Source organism: Pimephales promelas, chromosome 2 (assembly GCF_988280905.1).
Source record: "Pimephales promelas chromosome 2, fPimPro1.hap1.1, whole genome shotgun sequence".
Classification (NCBI taxonomy): Eukaryota; Metazoa; Chordata; class Actinopteri; order Cypriniformes; family Leuciscidae; genus Pimephales; species Pimephales promelas.
In genome coordinates, this window is record NC_142770.1 from 16803658 (window position 1) to 16828432 (window position 24775).

The 24775-nt window shown below is 38.4% G+C and overlaps 1 protein-coding gene across 11 annotated transcripts in view; it reads left to right on the top strand.

Annotated features, from left to right (window-relative positions):
- abi3bpb (ABI family member 3 binding protein b) overlaps positions 1 to 24557 on the top strand; it is a 34909-nt gene extending 10352 nt beyond the window's left edge. The window contains exons 2-22 of one of the 11 annotated variants that reach the window (XM_089117259.1): positions 2104 to 2279; positions 4284 to 4352; positions 4531 to 4663; positions 6254 to 6435; positions 6528 to 6580; positions 7427 to 7460; positions 8115 to 8186; positions 8383 to 8457; positions 10209 to 10409; positions 11692 to 11862; positions 12411 to 12476; positions 15844 to 15912; positions 16097 to 16210; positions 16376 to 16465; positions 16588 to 16797; positions 18104 to 18209; positions 18805 to 18884; positions 20492 to 20521; positions 21132 to 21290; positions 21417 to 21539; positions 23203 to 24557. In XM_089117259.1, coding sequence (XP_088973385.1) covers positions 2104 to 2279; positions 4284 to 4352; positions 4531 to 4663; positions 6254 to 6435; positions 6528 to 6580; positions 7427 to 7460; positions 8115 to 8186; positions 8383 to 8457; positions 10209 to 10409; positions 11692 to 11862; positions 12411 to 12476; positions 15844 to 15912; positions 16097 to 16210; positions 16376 to 16465; positions 16588 to 16797; positions 18104 to 18209; positions 18805 to 18884; positions 20492 to 20521; positions 21132 to 21290; positions 21417 to 21539; positions 23203 to 23318 — 2329 coding nt within the window. In that variant the 3' untranslated portion in view covers positions 23319 to 24557. Of the gene's footprint in view, positions 1 to 2085; positions 2280 to 4283; positions 4353 to 4530; positions 4664 to 6253; positions 6436 to 6527; positions 6581 to 7426; positions 7461 to 8114; positions 8187 to 8382; positions 8458 to 10208; positions 10410 to 11691; positions 11863 to 12410; positions 12477 to 15843; positions 15913 to 16096; positions 16211 to 16375; positions 16466 to 16587; positions 16798 to 18103; positions 18210 to 18804; positions 18885 to 20491; positions 20522 to 21131; positions 21291 to 21416; positions 21540 to 23202 lie in introns of those variants that run through there. The other 10 variants (XM_089117260.1, XM_039695037.2, XM_039695029.2 and 7 more) reach the window with 10 other exon arrangements.
- Positions 24558 to 24775: the final 218 nt, after the last annotated feature.

Genomic DNA, 24775 nt, shown 5'->3' on the forward strand with positions numbered 1-24775 from the left:
GTTTATTTCACGTTACGCCCAAACCACACCTATGAATAATGAAGCTATTTCAGACCAACCCCTTTTAAACTTGCGTCGGGCACGAGAGTCATTTATCCCGCCAGTAAAATAGCAACAGTGCCCAAGAACCACCCACAAATTTACTTGGGCCTTGTGCTTGATGCTTTTCACATCGTTAAAATAGGGCCCTATAGCCTGGTTAAAACCAGACCATTCTCAGTTGTAACTGAGTTATGGTGTGGCAAAGCATCATAGACAAATCATTTCCAGAGGGGCGTCACCAACGGAGGTCGCGGGTAGAACTAAAACCAATTAGAGCGATGAAGGAGATTACGTATGCAGAGCAGCGGCCGGCGGAGAAACATCTCCGAGTGTTGCTCTTTGATCGTTTTTAACAAAAAGGAAACGTTCAAATCGCTTACAACAGATGCGATAGCTGATTCGAATGAGTGATGTTCGATGGCAGCATCCATCTTTGTAATGTAGGCTACAAAATCTGCTTCAAAATCCCAGCGCTGTCGTCATCGTGTAAAGCCCGCTCCAACGTTTCTGATTGGTGCCACGATTTCGACGGATTGGAAATGGGTTTGAATGAGCTCTTTGCCAGACTAACTTCCAAAGCAAATCTAAATTTGCCGGAAGTTGTCTGGGTTTTCCCAGGCTAAGGGTCCTAAGTCTTCTGAAGTCATTCAATAGCTTTATGTCAGGAAATCCCACATTTAAGTCAGTATTTACTGGAAATCTTCCCCTCTGGTGAGCAGTTAACTCTAGAATGATAGTAACTGAATCAATGAGTTGAACTCAAGAACAGGAATAATTAATACATATCTATTCATTTAGACTGCTCTTTCATGCCAAATGTTTATCCATTTCACAAGCCGGACTGACTGATTCATTCATGAATGGATAAACTAGATCATTCAAAAGAATAGGCTCAAAGTAAATATTCTTTCACTGATCCAGTTCTTGCTTTCAACTCATTGAATCAATGATCTAATTACAGCAGTTATTAACAGCTTACTAAAGTTTCTCACACAAAGCTGTGAAATGATTTAAGGAAAATTGGTGGAATGCTGTTCTTTTATGGTGGTTTTTGGTGGTCACTATGAAATGTCGCTGTGAAGATTTTTCAGAATTTTAAATAGTTTGCTCTACTGACATCAAATGATTTGGGAGTGACATAATGACAGAAGTTTCATTTTTGGGATGAACTGTCCCTTTAATGAGCCTGATTATTGGTGCTTCATTGTGATTGACAAATTGGGGCGATGAGCTTGACCTGCCAAGCTTGCAATTACTTATAAAGTAAAATACACACATCACTTTCCAAAGGCCGAGACCAACCAGCTTAAATCAGTTTAAGGAGGACTTTTCGTGGCCTCTTTAACTCAGCATAATCGTTAAATAGTTCTGATTGATGGGAAAAAGGTGGAAGCGGAAAAATCTCAACCCAGCCTGGTGGCTTATTGGTTTTACAACGGGCCTGAAACTGACTCGAAACATTTTCCATGCTGAAAATGATCCAATGAAATGGCAGTGAAAGATGACGCTGGTATAAAAGGAGTAAATTTATAATGAATTGCTTGGCGCAGGTATGAAAAGAAAATTATCAAATCACTAAATGTGTGTCAGTGTCATATTCTGAAACTGTACAAAGCCTCATAATTCTCTGGTAAATATAATGCTGGGTAAATGGGTGGAATATTGGAGGTCCATATGCTACTGTGCTTTGAGTGAGGCGATGAGGAGCTCAACTGTGAAAGCAATTGTCCTTGATTTACCTCGACGAATATTTTCATGGCACACACACTTTTGCACTTCTCAAAAGTACACTCCTTCTCCCCCCTTTGGCCACATAAATCAGGAAACCCCATAAATTCACAAATCCCATCCAACACATGGGAAACATAATGTCTTACTCTTTACTCTTTAAGTAATTAATCATTTATTCATTGCCGTGTTCTGAAAGTCACTATTTCTGTGCATTTCCTTATTCCTGCCATTGAATGTCAAACAAAGAAACAGAGTGTTTGAAGAGTTGCAGCACTGTTTCTTAAGCCAATTAAAATATTACAAACACTGCTTTTTCCTCCGCACAGTAAGAAGACAGAATATGAAGGTTCGGATCAACGCCACTGGGGATACCATAGTTTTGAAGTTTGTTCGTCCCAACCCTGACATCAAACTGGAGGGCTACATCTTAGGCTATGGTTCCAGCATGTTCTCCAAACAGTTCATCCAACTTCCAGAAAACGGGGAACCCTATGAGACCGAGATTGGTGAGTTAGAGTATAACCACACTCAGCTGTTATTTCGCTCAAGAGCCTGATGGAAGCCCACAAAACAATCACTAATGTTGTTTTGTGGGTTAGCATGGGAATGGAGGAGTAACCACAAATGGTTGATTCCTTAACCCAACAAAACCACCGTCTTGATTTGCACACCTATGTTTGCGCCAACTCTTCCATTATTTGAAAGCATAAACTGTAATTAAACTCAAAATGAATGCTATTTGTTAAAGCTTTGGTAACCACAGCATTTGTCAACAAAAAAGCCACAGATCACATTTGACAAGGTAAAAAGGTCGGACATTACTCCCAGTAAGACTAACCACAACAATTTTGTGTCTGTAAAATAACTTCCTGTGTTGTCCATTCATCATCAATCTCCCAGGAGCTACAATCCCAGAATTCATTTTGAGTACAGTAGGTTAGGGCCAGGTGAGAGGGACCCTCAAGCCAAAGGGTTCATGCCAGATGCTTAATTTTGCTTCTGCAGGTAGACTTCAGTTGCTTGTGGATTTATTGATATCATATTGGTCATCGGATAATTTTTTGATATTGCATCTTTGATATAGGTCCCAAGCCCTATTTTTTTTTTTCCTCAGAATTGGACTTTATAACTCACAATTGCGAGTTAATATCTCAGTTAGAATTGCAGGATGTAAACTTGAAATTGCAAGAAGAAAGTCAAAATTGCGAGTTTATTATCTCACAATTGTGAGAAAAAAAGTCAGAATTGTAAGATAAGTCACAATTATCCATAAAATTCCATGGTAGAAACAAGCTTCCGTACTTATCGGCCCTAACATGAAAATAATTATCTGCTCATCAGTGTCCGCCAGAATCTTAACATCCTTAAAAATCCAATTCTGGGCACTAGTGTTGATGACAAACAACATGTGATTTAAGATTGTAGAGGACAAGATCTTAAGAGTCAAAGCCTTTGAAGTTCTCCACAATGAAAAGCACTGATGCAAGCGGAACAAAATTATACATCAATGCTTATACCCTTATCCAGAAACTTGCAAACAAAGAATTGTTTGTTCCAAAAGGAAGGGCCTCTGAGTTTTTGGCTTCTTTACCTATGCAATTCAGCAGAGGAACACACAGTCACATCATTATTCAATATTGGCCACAGACGGAGGGATCATTGTTCTTGAATTTACAGTGTGTGCTGAGATTTCAATATGATACACGTGCACAACAGATGGCCGAAAGGCAAAAGCAATTATTGGCGTCGTCCCAACCTGACATGCCACATGCACATGCACTCATAAATGTCCAGATTGTTGTGGACTTTGGAACTGGCACATTTTGTACACCCTAATGGGCTTCTTCTTTTTTTCTTCTGTCTAAATGAGTTTTCCTGTGTACAAATTCATAACTGTTAGAAAGGCATAAATAACAAACTTATCACCCCAACAAATCAAATTTTGGCAAATGTGCTGTTTAATTCGGTTACATTGGAAACACAGATGTTTAGCAAACCATTGTCATCACAGTGCTATTAAACTGTGTGAAAAGCTTCACATTACTCACCTCGAGACTTTGTACTAAATAAACGTCCACTAGAATCTTTTGGAATTGTGTCAGTGACAAATAACAGTGTACAAGATAAAGAAAAGGTTGAATCTTTTCTCTATCTACAAAAAGTTCTTATTGTACCATTTTAAACACAATATTAAATTTAATGTGTTGTGTGGACATCTGGTGTAACAAACAATTGTTTTGAAAAAAACATTTTTTTTAAGTAAAATGTATTTTTTTTACAACCTTATCAACCTTTTCATGTCATAAAAAGGTAAATTCATCAAATTTTATGAGACTTAACCTTGACACACAGGGGTCTTCCTTTTGTTGACTCCTATACATTTCTTGTCTTGCTTATTTAGTTTCTGTTGTCCGGAAGTTCATTAAAAGGAACTTGCATTGCACCATGAAATTGCCCTTTTCATGGTTTTCTTTGAACTCCCAAATAACTTGAGATGCTTGCTTTCACAGATGCTGAGCCCAAGTATCTGGTGGCTGTTCAGCCCATCCCAACCAATGATGTGAAGAAGCATTGCACAGGTACTTTTTTCATTTTAATTAAGTATTGGCAATCAAAAAACAGTCCATGACAGGATATGTTTAGTGGAAAATATGCAACAGGTGTGATATTGAACCAGTGGGAATGTTTGAAAACCTTTACTTAGCATTACCTAGAAAACATATTCCACTGCTAAATTGGATTACCGGTTTGTAACAGGTAAGGTGAACCTGGACAAACCTCTTCACCTGGTGATCGATTCTGTCACGCCGACATCTGTGCTACTATCCTGGGGAACCTACTTAAAGACACCCTACGAGGGAAACATCATGAACGACTGCTTGGAGGACGGGTGAGTTACACTCACAACATCTGGATTTTACTTTTTCCTTCACCAACATGTTCCATATGAGTGTCCCAAATCCCTGAGGAAGACTTAATTTACTCCACTTCATATTTAGGGGCCATTTAACCTGGAAAACATGGGGAAAACAGATAATGAAATATCATGGCACCCTGTCTCCAGTATTTAGGGGTCCCATCTTCAGAAGCGTTGCAGCGCAGTGCAGGTTTTTATGCAATGCTCTCATTGCACTGACAGGATACTGAATTTATGTTGCAACCGAGAGAGCCATTCAATGAGTGTGATGTTTTTCTATGCAGAGGGAAAAAAAATGTGTAGGATATGGATTCCTGCCACTGCAGGTGTAGTGTGTGTCTACATGTTTAAATGCTTTTTGAGGATACAGGCACTGTTGGGACGCACTCAGCCTCCCTAAATCGCTCTGGGTTTCTTATAGAGAAATATGTGCGCTCTGTTAAGGGGAAACTTTTGGAAAGGCATTTGGAAATGTTGACCTGGACCAAAACAGTTGGGAGCTAAAGACGTGTACCAGTGCTCTTTATAAACCTAACATCAGCTCCTTTGTTTAAGGTCTGAGAACTGCTGTGGTGACAGAAAACCAGTTTACTAAGTATTGGGGGTGGGTGTCAACATTAATATGCTAACTCATGCGATTAATTTAAAAATTCTTAACAAAATCCTCAGAAATTTCTATTTAAACTCTTTAACCTGATTGCACTTCCCTGTTTGCAATCAGAACACTTTTAAACTGTTAAACTCTGGGACTGTTTTCAGTTCCATTATTGAATAAGTGAACGATTCAAACAATCAGACCAAAACCAGTGCTGATAAAGAAAACCAGGCTGATTACATCAGAGATGGCAGAGAGAATAGACTCACGTTGCACGTTTGCATCTGTCATATTCTGTGATTGTTTTCCAGAAGGGTGATTGAGGAGAAAGCATTGCGCTTTGTGAAATACAGACAAAAAGGAATGTCCATACATCCCACTACTGTGTGGCCAGATGATACGCAAACTATGTTTCTCGGCGGGATAAACCAAACCAATGTCTTAAGTGCTAAAGTTTTTATACAGGAGTCGTACATTAAGCATGTTTAAGTCCGTTATATTGATTCACAAGCCTGTTAGGTATCACAACTTGACTTGTCTAAAATGTAAACAAGCTCTTTGCTGATGCATTGTTGTTGTTGTTTTTTACTGTAATGTTTTTAATGGGTGATGTTAGTGCATAAATCTATGAATTATATGGACTCTTTATATCATTTAGTTATTTGTTGTTCTTTTGAAATCTCCAAGTGTCTATTTCTGGAAAGACCTTGAAATTTACCTTGAAAAAAGCTTGCAGAAAAATACAGTTGTGAGAATAACCCTTGAATCTGATGGTTTACTTTACTATCAAATGATGACAAAATTAACGTCTTGAACAAGATAAACGGTGTATGCTTAATTTCACGATAGGTGTGCGGTTAAAATAATCTATTGACAGCCCTACAGTACATATGATTGATTATGACTAGCCAAAAAGGAGTACAAATGACTTGTGAGACTTTTTAACAACCATTGTGTCTTTAAACCAGGCATTACACCATCCGCTATAGAGAAAGGAACAGGAAGTGGATCTACCAAACCTGCCCCACCTCTGATACTGTTATCGACAACCTCAAGCCCAACACACCCTATGAATTCGGCGTCCGATCCAACAAAGACGACCGTAGTGGAATGTGGAGCAAGCCAGTGATCCACAACACCAACATGGGAGGTAACAGATACCCTAAACATCCATTCAAGGTTTTGACTGAGAAGCTGAAAGATGATCAAGTCTAACTTGCATTGCCACTGTTTTGTTTCCAGACAAAAACTTCCAGATAACCTACAAGCCGAACAGACCCCTTGTCAATACCTTGGTATGTAGTGTTGTTTCATAACAAAATTTTTACATAGTGTAAAGGACTGTCAACCATGACTTTAACAGGCAAAACCACATGCCATGCACAACTTTAAGAGTTTGTGTGATGTCTCCGTTATTTAATTCAAACCATGTTCATTGGCAAAAGGCATTCTGAGGCATTGGTGCAAAAAAAAAAAAAAAAAAACACAGCGGTCACAAAAACAATCCAACCAGAATATCATAGAGATTTTAGGGGTGGAAACTTTTGATTTAAGTAAAGAGTAACCAACAGGCGATGACACCTGAAAACACCATCATAACCACATTATAACCCCTTTGTACAACCTCAGAAAATGTAAATATTTAAAAATAAGCAAATAATATAAAGCTAGCACTATTATCTATCAACTTTTTGACCTTTGTCTTCCATCCCTGCTGAAAAAAAAGCAGTTTAAACAAGCCTGGTTTGCGGGTCTAAGCTTGCTTGAGATGGTTAGCTGGTCTCCCACCATGCTTTGGCAAGGTTGCCTTTCTAAGTTTGTTGTGCTTTCTGGTCTATTTATGAACTGTCAAGGACATAAAGAATTGTGCCTGCGAGCAAACTCTTTCTCACATATCCTCAATCTCTTAAGTCAAGAATCCAGTTGTTGTATGTGTGTAAGGTACTCAATCTTCTCAGCAGAGGCAAGAAATAATACATGCTTGTCAGGGCATTTCAGGAACACTTTAGACACGGTGGAGAGACCTTGATTGTAGAGTTCTTTTCATGATATGAAGACAGAACGCTGTTCTGTGTCTTTTCACTCTACACTTAATTTTTAAAGAGGGTAGAAAAAAAATGTGTGTAACCCTCTTTTTACAGGCTGGACCTCACAGCAGTCTGTTCCCTCGACATGGTAAGACCATCAACTACTACTTTTAAGAATTGCCCCTTGTGTTGTAAAGAAAACAAGAGAATTCTGTCATCATTTACTCACCCTAATCTCATTTCAAACCCGTATGACTTACTTTCTTCTGTGGATCACAAAAGAATGCACACTGTTCTTTTCCATACAATAAAAGCATATAATGATGGGCTGTCAAACTTTAAAAACAAAGCACCTTTATCAAATATCAAGAAAAGTAGTTTAGGGGCACTTTTAATATTCATGTGGTAACTAACTGAAATTTAGGTGAACTGGCAACTGAAATTTAACTGAACTCACACAAGCAAAGCAATGTTTTGATAGCAAGGTGACAATGTTTTCTCCTTGGGAAGCAATCTACCAAAATGCTTATTTGTAACTTATAATTGTCTCTAATTAAGCTGAACTTTTGGGGGTTTTTTTAAAGGTGCTTATCTTTTTAAATCTTGATATGCCTTTTTATAGCTTGACAAATCCTGGTCAATGTATGCTAGATGAGTACTTGCAAGTAAGTAAGAGTAAATCATGACAGATTGTTTCAGTCCATGTGTAAAATGGTTCAAACTACATTCAGTACTGTTCTTTTCCCCCTATCTGTTTGAAAGTGTTTTGTGTTGGTTTTCTCCTTCACAATCTTCTTTCTAGGTATCCCCAACATAAGCCAGCCAGGATCGCCCAAAAACACAGGCGTTAATGGAGGTCCCAAGACATCTTTTGGTAATTTTCCCTCACTCTTTCTGTTTGCACTCTTCTTTCATACAGGGTTTTATTGCAGTCAATCGAAGTCATGCTCACAGTAAAGACATTTAATACTCTCTCCCTCTCAAGAACCTTGCTGGGGATGCCTGCTCACTTTTTCTCTCTTATTTATTTATTTTTTTCTATTTACGAAACATTGCATTATTTCCCACAGCTCCGCCAATGGGTCAGCAAGGAACTGTGGCTGCTCCAAGAGCCAATGAGCCAAAATGGCCTCAGCTCCCATTGGGTAACCAAGAGAAATTTTGTTTTGAAGTTTTGCTTATGAGCAGTCAGTTGGTAATCGCTTGCGCTGGGTGTGGGCGGGGATTAAAGACATCCGCTGTTATGATTGGCTGCATGCTGGCATGCCTTGTAAGAACGCTGAGTTAGAAAGTCCCAATCCTGCCGTGATGAGGATTCCTGACCGGTCGCCTCCACAGTGAGGAGGAAGAGTGAGTGTAAGTTTTCCAGAAGGATGCTGTGCAGCGGAAAACCCTCTGAGGTCACGCATGGTCACGCATTGGCGTGGTATCTGTAGGGCTGCTCACGCTCCACCCATCAGCACCAGTCAGATTCTGTGTCCACCAATCAGCTCTCTTTCTGTCACGCTCATCTCTACTCATTCAGTCCCCTATCATTTCATCACCTGTCAATCACTTCACAACTGTTAAAATGTTTGGTTTCCTCAGTCCTCCATCTGTTTTATTACTGTGGCCATAAATGGCACTCTTATGTCTTTATTTCTGCCATTCCCTTTCTTTGTTCTTCTGTGTCACTGAATATTTCCCATAATATCAATACTGAATGTTTCCAAACGGAACCCATTAAGTGATAAACACCTCAAAGTACCCCACAATTATTAATTAATAAAATAATTGTATATATAGTGGGAAATTTAACATCAAATGATACAATTAAATCTTATTCAACTAAATAAAAAAGATATGTAATTTATATGTTACATTTTCAATTTTATGTATTGAACATGGTGTGCACAATTGTGTGCCATGATATCATCGTGTAATCATCACTTTACCATGGTATTGGCAGAGTAAGGTCATATTATCATGATATCAAAATTTGAATTGTCAAAAAATTCTAGCATGTCAGTCAGCACTCATGTACCAAATTGAATCAGTACGGTATTACTTTACAAAGACTGGCATCATATTTGTTTTTACTACATAGTACATAGAAGTTGTCACTACATAGATTACAGGTTCACTCTTCATCCTATTTTTCTGAACCTCATCTTGTTTTTTCATCTTCCATCTCTTTATCTGATCTTCTTAACTCTTTCATTCTTTTTCAGTTTTTAGCATCTTGATCTGCTGGCCTTTGTTCAGTCTGCATGAAGTCACAGCATGCAGAGAAAGAATCAGTCCCATGTTATTAGTTCTACCAGGGAAAGGCAGAAATCTGGGAGTCCAACCTCCTTTCCTGTCTTCCTCTGTCTCTGAACTCTGGATAAGATAACATTACATCTCTCTGTGTTTTTCCACTTGGAGCCAAACTGATTATGAGACCAAAGTCAACAAGTTCATTCTCAACCCCCTTGACAAAACGGTCAAGACAAGTGCTCATTGTCGATAACAGGCACTTGAGCATCCGTACCATCAAAACTCGATGGGATGGAACTGAGAAACTCTCACAAACAAGCTTAATATTGATGCAATGCAAACAACTTTAAACATTCTTAACAACATTAATCTAAAGTCCACCCTAATTGTCCTCTAATCAATGGTCTCAACAGTCAGTCCTACTGGAAACATCCAAGTAAAACCAGTTCAAGGTGGTCGAAACAGCTTGTACAGGCTGGTCTAGATGGATTATCAGTCATCCTACCTCGTAAATTACCCTGGATTAAGCTGCTAGAACACTGGTTAAGCTGGTTAATCATGATCCATCTTCGACTGGTTGACCAACTAGACCACCTTGAGCTGGAATGACTTGTTTTTTCCAGCATGGAGGGCTCATCTGCTCCTTTCTCTTAAACAGATTCAAACAGCCATGTTAGAAATGACTCCTCTCAGCTGGTGGAGGTCCTTCCTGTCCTTCCCCAACACCCACCCACTAAATCCTCCCGTCCTTCAGTCACCCCTGCCCCCAATTCCTTACCCAGCAGTACCCGGACACCCCTACACGGACACCCTCACACCAGGGCACCTAATGCCACTCAGATGCCACATAGTTCCTCTGGTAATTCCTATGTTTCCTTCTTATTTTTTAGGTTAACGGTTGACAGGTAATGAGAAAATAACATATCGCGTTAGTGATTCACTATTTACCACACAGTTTGCCGTTCAACCTTTGGCTACACGTTCTACCACTGCAAACGTAGTCTAAACACCAGAATATCAGACTTCAAAGCTTTATTCAATTCATTCTCTTCTTTTTTTGGGCGGTTTTGGAGAAAAGTGATACGCGAGAAATTAATGAATGTTCAAACCACGTTTCAATCAAATGCAGTCATTCGGTAACTTCAGCCACAAACAGACATTATTTCACACTCCGGCTCAATGGATTACAGGAAGAGCTGTCTCTAGTCAGTGTGAGCGAGACGGCCAGTAAAAACAGTAAGAACCGGTTACATCAGTTCATATAATCCTCTCATTTATTTGCTCTGTCAGGCAAGCTATCACAACTGTCCCATCGGTGTATATCATGTCTGTGTTATTGTCTGAAGTCACAGCTTTCCTGTATCCTCCCCTACACCCCTACACATGTTTTGTCTTCACAGGAATGCACTGCTGCACTTTAATGCAACCACCAACACATCAGATTTAGCCTTACTGTAGTCAGAACACTGACATTATTATTGTTAAATTCACACATCATCCAGTTTTATCTAAAACAATGTAGTAAGCTGCCAACAAAGACAGTATTTTTTACGCATTGTAAGCGTTCCAAAATGTACACAACATGCTAGCATACATCCTATGTGGAAAACATATAATTATGCAAATCAAATGATAGTCGTAATGGTATAATTAGGTATTATTAAATAAAATAAATTAAAATTAAAACTGAAATATAATTATATTACGCTATATTTTTATGTTTATTGAAATGTTGCACTGTTAGCTTAGCAACATGCTAGCATGATACTATTGAAATCAATTTTATGTCGGGTCTCTATTGTACTTTGCGTGTGATTTCAGTAATTTCAGATAGGATGCTACCACTAGGCTAGCGGGACAGATCGCTTATTTTGGAACAGAGTTCATGTCATTTTCCATTTGGTGAAAGAATGTACTATACAGTTTAATTTAGCATTTGAAGATCAGAATCAACACTTACAGAAAACTTAAATCCCTTGATGATATGTTGAAACACAACTAGCTAACTTTGACATCTCTCACAGATAGAAAAGCTTTTTAACACATAGCAGTGTTACATAATTGTTCAGTATCTGCCCCAGCATGCACTTCCTAGAGCCGACAAGGCATAACAAAAACTGCTGTTGTTTTTTTTTATCTAGGTAAGAGCATCCGGAGAGACTCCATCTCTTCTCTTCCATCCAAACCCATCGATTCAGTCCTAACAGTGACCACCAGGAACCAGACGTCACTGAGCAGAAACCCTTTCTCTCTCTCTAATGGCATGAGACATTCTTCCCCCAGGCCTGGCGACTCCTCTAGAAGATATGGGGGTAAAAGACATTACTCTTACCCCTCTTACGCTAGTATTTTCTTTCTGTACTCTTATTTGTGTTTTCTCTTCTGCTTTTCTTTTTTTTTATAATTTTTACCTAACTTAAGAAACAACAAAAAATAGATAGAAAAAAAAATATTATTACTCAAGAAAATGATTTTCTTTTCTTTTGCTCTCCATTCTCCCCTGTCAACACAATGTCATTTGGTTGCAGCTCTCTTGGGGCATTTTCTCTTTAAGAGATCAATTTTTTTCCTTTGAAACATGTGGTGTGTGGGTGCAAACCAGCCATCATACTCTGTCACACCTGACGTTTTACTGTCAGCAAAGTATGTGTGATTTAGCCCGATGGGCACGCAGACCGCCAGCATTTGCACTAATCTGATCTTGAAAGGCCTCTCTTCCCCTCAGGCAGTTGAGCGGCCGTCTATAACTCTCTATGTAAACTTCAGTTTTCTTCAGCTGCAGTGCATCTCAGCAAAAACAACATGATGCTACCTTATTCTTCCTTTTCTCCATAACATCCACTCTTTTCCCCTCCAACAGTTAACGGTGAGCACCATAAGGGACTTTCTCTCCCCAAACACGTCATGTGGTCCAGACCAAGAATGGGTAAACAGAGCCAACTCGTCCTGTTTGTGTGTTAGCCATCATTAACCTGCAGAAACATTGTTTGTGACGCAGCCCACATGCCCATGTTGGTGTCCTTCCCATCCATAATCTCCTGTAAACTCGTGTCTGTCCATTCATCCATCTACTCATTCACCAGTCAACCCATTTGCTCGCAAATCTGCCTGTTGTCTTCAACGTTTGTTGTCGTTTTGCAAGCTTCTGCAGATCCCATGCTGCCGCGAGCTTTGTGGTGTAATTGTCAAAGCTTTTCCCCAGATTGGTTTCTTTCATTTCTAAACCATCATGGTGCTCTAGGACATTTATTTTCAAGAGAAAAACATGTCTTTTGGAGGACACAGAAACCCACCGCAATGTCCTAAACTGTCTCGTAACATTCTGTGGCTCTTTTATTTGTGCATTTCAGCAATAATGTTTGAAACTCCCTTCTGCAGAGGACTGTTGCTGCTTCTGGTTAAAGTTCATTGTGTGCATGACTACTTGCATGCTTTATTGTAGTCACGAGCTTCCATGTGGTATGAGGTCTTTTTCAATATGCCATACTATTTATCTGTGTAGCAAAAACAAAAAAGGCTGAAAGATGACAAAAGTTTAGTATTTATCCACAACCTATTCATTCACATTACTGTTATTTTCAACCCAAAATTCAAGGGGACCTTGCTAGGAATTGCTTTAGTGAACTAGTTGACAAATCGGGTAATAGACACAAAATATGCGGTGAGGTGAATTCAAACACACAGTGTATCGGTTCTGAAGAGACTTGGTTTTGGAAGATGCAGCAGACTTCTGCAATATGGCGTACTTTCCAAGACTATGCAGTATGACTCCATCACTGTGATATTTAAATTACCAAAAGTATGTACGACTACACTAAATGTTTGGATATTAGCCTGCTCATACTCTTCCCTATTATTTGATAACTTGATGAGAAATAACAATCTGCAAAGTGATGTCACATTGTATAGCTTGTGCAAAGACAGTGGAATACAACACAACAGGTCATTTAAATTAGCAGTTTGTTGGCATGGATTCATGGAATCTTCTGACCAAAAGCCAAAGATCTGTGGAAATCAGTGATGGCTCTCATTAAAGAGGGGTCGTATGGCAGATTTGCTTGACAGTGACTGCTTGAAATGTTCTAACCACTGTCATGATACCACAAAAGTTTTAGATCACCCAAAACATTGGGTATCACCAACGAAAACCTCAGCTACCTCTCTGGAAATTGCTTTCCCTCTGTAAAAGTATGACATCTGTTGGTCTTTAGTTTTATTTTCAGCATAGCTTGGCCTTTTCACCAGCAATTTTTAACTTGTACCACACGGTTTAGTGAGCTGCACTCGGTTTGATTGCCCTGTGATGAACTGAATGTAAATTGAATCAGTTTGCTTTTGACTGTACTCCAAGATGGCACTGAGAACTGAAGGCTTAAAAGGTGGATGAAGTGCCAATGGTTAGACTTCATCCATGCAATGAGAAAGAAAACAAGCAATTTTCTCTCATTTCCAATTAACTTTGAGTTTGAGCAATTTGCTGCTCCCATTTAGCAAAGCATCCAAATTGCATAGTCAGTTTGATTATTTAGAGTATGAGATACTCTAGTTTCCATAGATCAAGGATTTGGAAATTAATGTTTTCATATTAGGAGATTTCTTGTCCTTTGCATTTTCAAATAGGCTTATTGGATTTATTTCTCTTTCCTTTTTATCAATATGCCAATGTCTTAAAAGCTGAAAGCAGTCGACGCCGATACGCCGGGCAGTACGCCGACATATCGTGGATATTTCCTGATCCTGTCCTTCTCTTTGCATCCTGTCTGCAACTGTCCTATCATACTAAAGGCAAAAACACTAAATATAAATATTTAAAGGCTAAAAAAAGCAGGAAAAAAGCCACTAAAATCAAAGAGGTGTCAAACTCATTCAAACCCAAACAATTTAATGAGAGGGACATTTTTGCATTAAACTTGTATTGCCTTTTGCTTTTCTAAAAAAAAAAAAAAGCTGAACTAAGTTGAGTCTGGTAGTGATGTGTTCCACTGTTTTTCATGAGAATTAAAGGGATAGTTCACCCAAAAATGAAAATGAAGTCATTAATTTCTCACCCCCATGCTGTACCAACCCCGTAAGACCATCTTCGGAACACAAATGAAGATATTTTTTTATTAAATTTGAGAGGTGGACCACTGCTACATAAGCTGCCTAAGGGATTGAAACTTGATGGCCCAGAAAGTCATTGAAGAAAATGTTAAAACGTTCCATGTGACAACAGTGGCACAACTAAGTTTTTCAAGCAACAAGAATACTTTTGTGCGAAAAAACAAACAAAAATAACGACTTTATTCGACTATTCCTTTTCAAGAGATTTCCACTACGCATGCACGAGAACTGAACAAGTAGTAGAAGAAGATCGCAGTTCTCATGCATGCGTCAAGTTTCAATCCCTTAGGCAGCCTATGTAGCAGTGGTCCACCTCTCAAATTTAAACAAAAATATCTTCATTTGTGTTCCGAAGATGAACGAAGGTCTTACAGGGTTGTTACAACATGAGGGTGAGTAATTAATGACATAATTTTCATTTTTGGGTGAACTATCCCTTTAAATGTTAAGTTAAGATTTAACCTAAGTTAAACATTAGGAATATTAGGAAGATGTGTGAATAGCATGAGCAGGATAATAGTAATACTTATGCATTTTAATTATAGGCTCCTTTCAAAACAATCAAAGATGGAGTAAAAATTAAAAAAATTATAATTAAAAAGATGGAGTTAAGACATGGTTTAATATTCATGAAAATCACTTTCAAATACAAATTGCGAAAGAGAGTTCCAGAGACAAGGAGTAGCACAGCTGAACACTCTGGATCCCATAGTGGTTAAACGTACTGCTGGTTAACAATGGGAAAAGATGAGGAAGATCTAAGAGTACGGTTGAGAGTATAAATGTGTCAAGTCAGAGAGGGAACAAGATTGTGCAGAGCTTTAAAAGTGAAAAGCTGAATCTCTTATTGTACACACTGTTTAACAGGAATGCAGTGTAATTGATAAAGTGCAGGAGAGATGTGCTCAATGGAAGAAGTTCAAGCAATTATACAGGCGGCTGACAAATAGAGCTGAGTGTCATCCACAGTGGAAATTAACACCAAATATTCTAAAAATAAGACCAAAAGGTATTTGATAAGGTAAAAGATAGATAATAAGTGGGTTGTGTGGCAAATAGATGGAACTAACGGCTTCTGACCTCTTACTGCTGTGTTTTTGGTGCCATTTTTGACTTACCACGTCCTTGTTTGTTCATTCATTACTGGAAAAGGGAGAGGAAACTTGATTCTTTCACTTCCATCATTGCAGGTTCTCCAGCAGCACGCCCTCCTATTCCACCAAAAAAGCCTAATCTTGTGGGCAAGCCTGGAGGATTAGGTGGGTAAAAAGTTACAATCAAAAAAGAGCAAAAAATTATTTTGTCATAACAATTGACCCCTAGACTACAGAAATTTGAATAAAAAATGTTTTACATGCTTTTCTGCCAGTTAACACTGAACAACTTAGGAAGATTTTATGTTTAAAACATTTAATGTATTCACTCACTCATTAATGTACACAGCAGACAAGATAACAGACCTGAATCAGGACAAAGCTTCTATCTTGAAACCCAAGCCACCACCTGTTACAGCAAAACCATCCAAACCAAAGACAACATCTGCTCCTGCAGTGACAGGTTTGTCTTCATAGATTTTTTTTTATAATATTCTGCAATATTGTGCAGAAGGTTAAACATTTTTTTATTACATTTTCACGTGGTGTTTAAAAATACCCTGATGGTAACCATCTGTTACCCATTGGTTTGAAATTATTTACACTGTTCATATTTTTGGTGTCCTAGCACCCCGATTTGAGACCTGGGAGAACTCTTCTGTATTCAGCTCTGTTCCTGCTTCTAAAGTTGATGCCTTGGGCAAAGAACGCTACATTGGTAATGATACTTTCTTAATCACTGGAGACGTGCATGCCAAAAACTCTGAATGATGCTAATTTGAGTTTCATAAACAAAGCAAAGAAGTGTCTGAATTTAAACACAAATGTGTTGTTGTCCAGCTCCACATGTGGTCTACAAGACAGATAAGAAGCCAGATGAGCCCTGCTCCATCACCACCTCTCTGAGTTACTTCCCTCAGGAGGAGGGTGGAGAACAAAATGTCACTAACCCTCCAAAAACAGCCCCATCCAATCTCACTGTTGTAACCGTGGAAGGATGCCCCTCCTTCATTATTCTCGACTGGGAGAAAACCGATAATGAAACAACAGGTAGGATAGAGGGATGGATTATCAATGGAAACCCATAGTTTAATGTCTACTTGGTTATACCCATTTGTATCTGAGGAATGGAATGTGTAATATATTGTGGTGTTAGAATGGAATTTGACCTTGTCTTAGGATTAGGGTATGACTAACACTTGGATTTGATCTGTCAAACACTAACCCATGATTTTGATTGATCAAACACAAACCCTCTACTTTCATTTGTCAACTTTGATGAGTCAAAACATAACTAACACTAACCTAACTGAAAACGTTGATTCGTAAAACACAAACCCTCTTTTTTACTTTGATTGGTCAACTTTGATGTGTCAAAAACTAACCCATGACTTAGATAAGTCAGACACTAATCATTGACTGAGTAAAACACTAACCCTCGAATTTGATCAGTCAGATACTAACTCTCAAATTTGATCAAACACTAACCCGCGAATTTGATCAGTCAAACACTAACCCTCGAATTTGATCAGTCAAATACTAACTCTCGAATTTGATCAGTCAAACACTATCCCTCAACTTTGATCAGTCAAACACTATCCCTCAACTTTGATCAGTCAAACACTAACTCTCGACTATGAATTTGATCAAACACTAACCCTCGAATTTGATCAGTCAAACACTAACCCTCGGATTTGATCAGTCAAACACTAACCCTCGGATTTGCTCAGTCAAACACTAACCCACAGATTTGACCAGTCAAACACTAACCCTCAAATTTGATCAGTCAAACACTAACCCACAAATTTGACCAGTCAAACACTAACCCTCAAATTTGATCAGTCAAATACTAACTCTCAAATTTGATCAGTCAAACACTAACCCTCAACTTTGATCAAACACTAACTCTCGACTTTGATCAAATTCGAGGGTTAGTGTTTGACTGATCAAATTCGAGGGTTAGTGTTTGACTGATCAAATTCGAGAGTTAGTATTTGACTGATCAAATCCGAGGGTTAGTGTTTGACTGATCAAATTCGAGGGTTAGTGTTTGACTGATCAGTCAAATACTAACTCTCGAATTTGATCAGTCAAACACTAACCCCGACTTTGATCAGTCAAACATTAACCCTTGAATTTGATATATAAAACACTAACCCCTTGGCTTTGATCTATAAAACACCAACCCTTGACTTTAATGGGTCAAACACTAAACTTTGGCTTGGATTGGTAAAACACTAACCCTCAACTTCAATTGGTCAAACACTTTCAACTTTTAACTGTAAGGAACTAACTCTCAACTTTGGTGTAACCAAACTGTGGTGTAACCATTTCTTTGTCATTTGACTTTTCACAGAATATGAGGTTATCTCAACAACTAAAGGTCCTGATGGTGAACAGGTTTCTATTCTGACCACCAACCAGACTCATACAGCTGTGGAGAACCTTAAACCAGAGAGCAGGTACAGTTTAAATGCAGAACACCAACCTCTCTATTTAAGGCACTCTGCTCAATTTGATAGATGTATTTTAGTTGATGTGGGTGTCAAATACCAGGGGCGTTAAGACTTGCACGCATCCTGAGGCCTGGACAAGGTGTTGAATGTGCGCGCTCTGGTCTGGCTGTAGGGGAGCCGTCATGCTTGCTAGCTTTTTAATGAGGCTGAATATAGGCTCAAGATTTGGTGACACAATATAAACCAGGGCTTCCTATGGACTGCTTCTCAAGGCACGTGGGCCTTGGTTATGTCTCTACATCCCACATGGAGGATCCATTAAAAGGGGGGCACAGGATTTGAGTCCTCAGTCTCTGCAGAATAAATATATCAAGTGTCAGGGCTCAGAAGACGGGAAATAAGAACCTCATTTTGCTCGGAATTTGACAACAGCCCACCAGGATTCCAATACAGAAGTCAATTTTAATAATTTTGGATTAAGCAGACTCAGAAGCACTGTCAGAAGCATAACAGTAGATCTGAAATTAATATACTTAATGGTTTTATGAGGATCAAAGCAGAAACGTAATGTCCCATCACCTCTGTTTTTCTTACCTTACAGTTATGAATTCAAGGTGAAGCCCAAGAATGAGCTTGGTGAAGGGCCACCCAGCGAACCAGTGTCTTTCAACACAGAGTCTGGTAATGCATTCGCTCTTAATTCTTAATTAAAAACATTTTAACAAAATAAACTCACTGCTTATTTGAACAATTCTGTCCCCCAAATGTATTTAATTCGACCCCTTTAAGACTAGGCAAGGTTAGTTCCGGTTGTAAAACTTAATGACTTTTATGAATTAATCATTCATGATATTAATATATATATATATATATATATATATATATACACACACACACAAACTTTTTACAAGGTATGTCCTAATCAAGATTTATTTTACTTATTTTTTTGGCACCGATCTGAATGCCAGACTTTCAGTCTATCAAATAAAAAAAAAATTGCCAAATCAGCCCCGATGACGATACTTGAGATTGACTCGGGACATCCCTCCATTTTGAATTAAAAAAGTAGATTTAAAAACTTGTGAACTAACTAAAATGTGAACATTTACTTATACATAAGGTGTATGAAAAAATCTTGTTGTTGTTTTTTAACTTGATGGTTTCATTACATATTGTGGGGTAAACATTCTAATAAATGGTATAAAAGTTGTTTTAAAACCATATAAAACCACAAATACAAAAAGTGAATTTTTTGGCACATGTTTAAACTAACAAGATTTTTCCTTTTCTTTATTGTGGACACACTTAAAGACCCTTATAAAATTTATTTCCAAGAGAATTTTGATCGTATCTTATCTATTCATATGCATTATTTAATGTGAAATAGATGTCCTAGAGCTATCTGAATGTTTGTTTATTTCGGTAATAGTTAAACCATGAGTCGTCGTATTCTAACCAAATCCCAGTTTTAAAATAAAATATGTTTTTAAAGTCATACATTAGGCATTCAATGTAAATATCCTCAGAGGAGTGCTACAAATTGCTTTTCCATGGCTTGTGAAAGTCAGCCAATATTTGTGACCTCTCCTTTATCTCTTAGAGATACAGTATATGTAATGAGTTGCTTGTCATTAGCATAATGACTCCAGCATGTCCCCGCACTGTCGTAACGTTTGGCCCCATCACTGCCTGCTGATGCACCCCTGGAGCGTTGTCACACATCCAACCTTTCCCTGTCTTACAAGCTCACTAACAACATATCATAAATAAGGAACAAATAAAGACCCATATCATCCACATGTTTTATGGGAGGAGGCTTTAGTTTTAAACCTAGTCTGGCCTGCATAAGGAAAGTCTAGCAACAAAATGGAAAGCAGGGCAAAGGCAACTAGGAAGGAACGAGAGTCCATATGTGCGATGACGGAGAAGAAATAGAGGAAAACTGAATGATGAGATTTTACCGCCAAAACCCCTGAGGCTCAGTCTCTACCCTATAGCTTTGGCAGATCCAGCAGGTTAGTTCATGCCAGCTGATCTCTCTTCATAAGGGAGATTCAAAATCCGCTGGAAAAGCACAGTATTTTCTGCTTATTGGAATTTATTGTACTTTTGTTTTTTGCTCAAGGCACTCTGCCCACCCATGGATAGCCAATACAGAGTTGGCCGATTTGTGTCTTTAACTTTCCTGCAGGCTACAGATCATTTTGATCGTCTCTATGACCAGGTGGCTGTAAAACAAAACCACAATTTCTGATTTCTCCTCATTTGAGCCTTGTTTTCTCTTGCAGCGGATCCGCGAGTGAGCGAGAACGTCTCAGGTACGTGTTTCTGCTTTGCACCCTATTTCTCTCAGGTGACAAATTCCTATCTGTTGAATAAATGGATAATGTAATGAGCAGTCCTAGTAGAGGAAAGAAAACGAACGAGTAAGGGAGCTGTGGAGACTTCCTATGAGTTCACTTCTTCCATACCAAGATCTCAGCCAGATAAAACATCTACTCAAAAGTGGCAAATGGATAACACTATCCTCTTCCATCCCTGTTCTCAAATAAGGGCCTTGGTTGCCTTCTTGCACTAATGGGTTGCAAGAATGGGCCAATTTGATATTCATCTCCCTCGATTTCTTCCTGTGTATTGTCTATTCTACATGAAATTGAGAGTAATGAACAATGGATATAGTGAGCGAAGTCAGACAAGGTTATGACAGGAGCCAATGGAAACACAGACTAATGTAGCAGCCCCTCTGCTCTTAGTGTCCAGCAAGCCTTTTCTAACACGTGTATAAACAAAAACGGGGTCTGTACTCCAGTAATCTTTTCAAAAGACCACTGAAAGAAACATTGTTTTGCTCAATCTGCGCCAGAACATAATATCTGGCCTTGTCAGTTTGTAAAATAACATCTTGGGGTTTCTCGGCATGCTTTTCAGGTAAAGATGCCATTTGGACCCAGTTCCCCTTCAAAACCGACTCCTACTCCGAGTGCAACGGGAAGCAGTATGTGAAGAGGACATGGTACCGCAAATTTGTTGGCATCCAACTCTGCAACTCCCTTCGGTACAAGATCTACTTGAGCGACTCCCTCAACGGTCAGTCTTCTAAAAACTGATCCATACAATAGATTATAAATTAGATTATAGATTATATAAATTATAATTATATTAGGAATAGATTATAAATTAGCTGCTCTTTTCTTCCCTGTACCTTTTCTTTAGGTAAATTCTACAATATTGGAGACCAGACGGGTCACGGTGAAGACCACTGCCAGTTTGTGGACTCATTCCTAGATGGCAGAACAGGAACTCAGCTTCCTGCAGACCAGCTACCATCAAGGCCAGGTATCTTAAATTTGACAAACAGATAAGTGCCGTAGTTAAATCTAGTTTCTTTCAACTAAGACTATTATCTAAGGCAAAGAGCTTTTTGACATTTGCAGAGTTTGAGAGAGTGATTCATTTGTTCATTTCATCTAGACTTGACTATTGTAATTCTCTTTATATTGGAATGAGCCAGTCCAATATTAGTCGTCTTCAGATGGTCCAAAATGCAGCAGCCAGACTTTTGACTGGCACAAGGAAGTTTGATCATGTCACCCCAATACTGCGTTCGTTGCACTGGCTACCAGTTTGTCATAGAATAGAATTTAAAATTTTGCTTTTTGTTTTTAAAGCCATGAACAATTTAGCTCCAAGCTATCTGTCTGATCTTTTGAAACTAAATGACTGTACTAGATCATTGAGGTCATCTCAACAAAGATTGTTGATGGTTCCAAGATCAAGGCTGAAGACGAGAGGTGACCGTGCTTTTTCTGTTGTTGGTCCAAAACTATGGAATAGTCTTCCTGTATCTTTAAGATTAATATCCTCTGAGTCTGTTTTTAAATCTAAGTTAAAAACCTACCTGTTTTCACTGGCCTACAAGTGTCCTTGATTTAATGTTGAATGGTCAAATTGGTGGTTTCGATGTAAACACCCCCCCCCCCCCCTTTTCTCATTAGTTTTGCGGTCAGTCTTGTTGTTTTTTTTTACGATATTTTATTTCTTCTGTACAGCACAATGTTCAACTACTGTTGTTTTTATTGTGCTTTATAAATAAAAGTTGATTGATTGATTGATATTAGAACGGCAAGAAACCACTGATATAATGTAACTGTGCTTATAATTGTTTTTTATTTACTCACCTTTTTGAAGTTCCAAACCCAGAATGAAGCTTTCTTTTGAAACCGGTTGATCCAGTTCACAAAACTCTTCTGAATGATTAATTGTGAAATTATATTGATCCGCTTCAGTGAATCAATTATCCATTTGCAGCAGTTAACAGCTCTAGAGGGGAAGATTGTCATTGAAAATTAATTATTTTGGCTATTCACACAAATCTATTGTATGAATTCTGAAAACTTAATATACACTAATGGATTTATACAGTATAGATATTGATATACAAGTCATATAAACCACTTTTATTAAACTCATACCTTTGCATCCTTTTTGAAGCTTGAAATCTTCGGTCCCCATGCAGACTTTTGCTGCGTCGACACCATGTTGTAATAAACATAATGAGACAACGACCTGTTGACATTCTGCTCAGAGCTTCTCACATCCTCAAACTTGGAATTATTTGTTTCTGACACAAACACTATGACATCTAAAATCGCATACTATCTTGAGTAGGTACTTTTTTTGAATTAGTAATTACTTCACGACCGCTAAAAAAAGTATGTTCTATATAGTATGAATGTAATTCGGACGTACGACATCAGTCATGTTACCCTCATAGCGTTAGCCGCTTCACCTTCACTAATAAACTTCTCCCGTGGCCTCATGGGATAGTTAAGTGTCCATTATATGCATCTCATCTTTTATGAGAACTCTGAATTCGGACATACTTTTGTCATTTGTCTACATTTGTCACATACTGTTTTTCGCCTACTAAAGAGTAAGGAAGTATGCAAGTTTGAATGCAACCAATTACATGGCTCATGCTTTTCTTGATGATTTTCAGGTTTCTACAGAGCAATGAGACAAGAGCCAGTCCACTTCGGCCAGATAGGTGGAAACTCTCACATCACCTACATTGCATGGTACGAGTGTGGTACACCAATCCCAGGGAAATGGTAGGACAGCGTCCAGACAGAACCCTGAAGAGCAACTCTCATTGGTTGGGGTCGGTGCCTGCTAATGTCACATGACAGTTTTGTTTTGTTGTTTTTACTGTTCACCCCCACCAATGATAGTGAGTTCGGTCACTCCTCAGCCTACATCACCGAAAGTTCGTACCATGTATAATAGTGTACAGGATCAAAGAGTCAGGGAATACTTTTTAGGGCATTTGTGACATGTAATAGCAAAACAATGCCTCATCTTTTTATTTATCGTACAGTAACTAGAACAAAAAAAAAATTAGTTCATTATGAGAAATACACCGGATACATTGAAGTGATGAACATAAAAAAAGAAAGGTAAAAAAATACTTGTTTAAATATTGGGAAGCTGGCTCCCTGAAACTATTTTGATATTTTGTGTAATATTATTTATCAAAGTTTGTGGTTTCTTCACTGGTTTTCTTTCAGTGAGAAAGGGCCAGGCTTTTATTAAGTGCTTTTAAGACAGCCTGGGCTTTTGTCTACCACCAGAGGCAGCTGTATTAGTTTAGGTCTCTGTTCTGTCAGATTATATGTATAGCTGGGACTCTTCGCTATGTTGCTTTTACAAACACATTGTACTGGCTCAACAAGTCAGCTTACCCACACTAGAATAGAAAGGATGGACTCAAGACGACAACACGTCTATGTTTACAATGGGTTGGGATGAACATAATCATTTTCTTTACATGCGCACGCACATCTACACACACACACAACACATGCAAATTCTCATTCACTCAGATGCTTTGTACCATGGCTGTTGTCTTCCCATGTATGTCCTGGTATATTTGATGGTTCTAGATAGTAAGGATGACCTTACTCTTGCAATTTGCACAGCACAAATGTATTTATATGTATATGGAGAGAGTATTTTTTCAGGAAACCTATGAGAGAATTAAAGACCTTTCCCCTCAAGCTTGTGAAACACGATACAAGTTTTTAAAAATAATTCTCGCTTTTTTTGAGTGTTAACCCCCTGAATACATTCAAGGAGTCTTGAAGATTTTAATACTTCAAGGAGAGCTTGTCTGGGTCCCATATTTTGTACAGTTATGTCCCTGCCAATCCCTTGGCAGAGTTTCTCTGGCTTATCCGTATTTTCATGGAATATGTTTGTAAGATGAAACTGTTGTTTGTTGTTGTTGTTCTGGATTTGTTTTCCTCTGTATGTATTTTACAATAATAAAAACAAGAAGTTTTGTTTCTTTTTTAATCCGTCTCTGTTGTTACACTATTTTTTAATGGATTTCTAGAGAATACATTGAAATGCAGTTTCTCAGGTGGGTCAGTTAACACTTGAGTCGCTTTGACCCTTGGGAATTTGAACACCATTAAACTCTTTTCAACTTGCCCCATTTCACCAACCCAAATTATAAATATAAACATCAATACATGCTTTACTGCATTACTATACTTTTCCAGAGCTAGAAA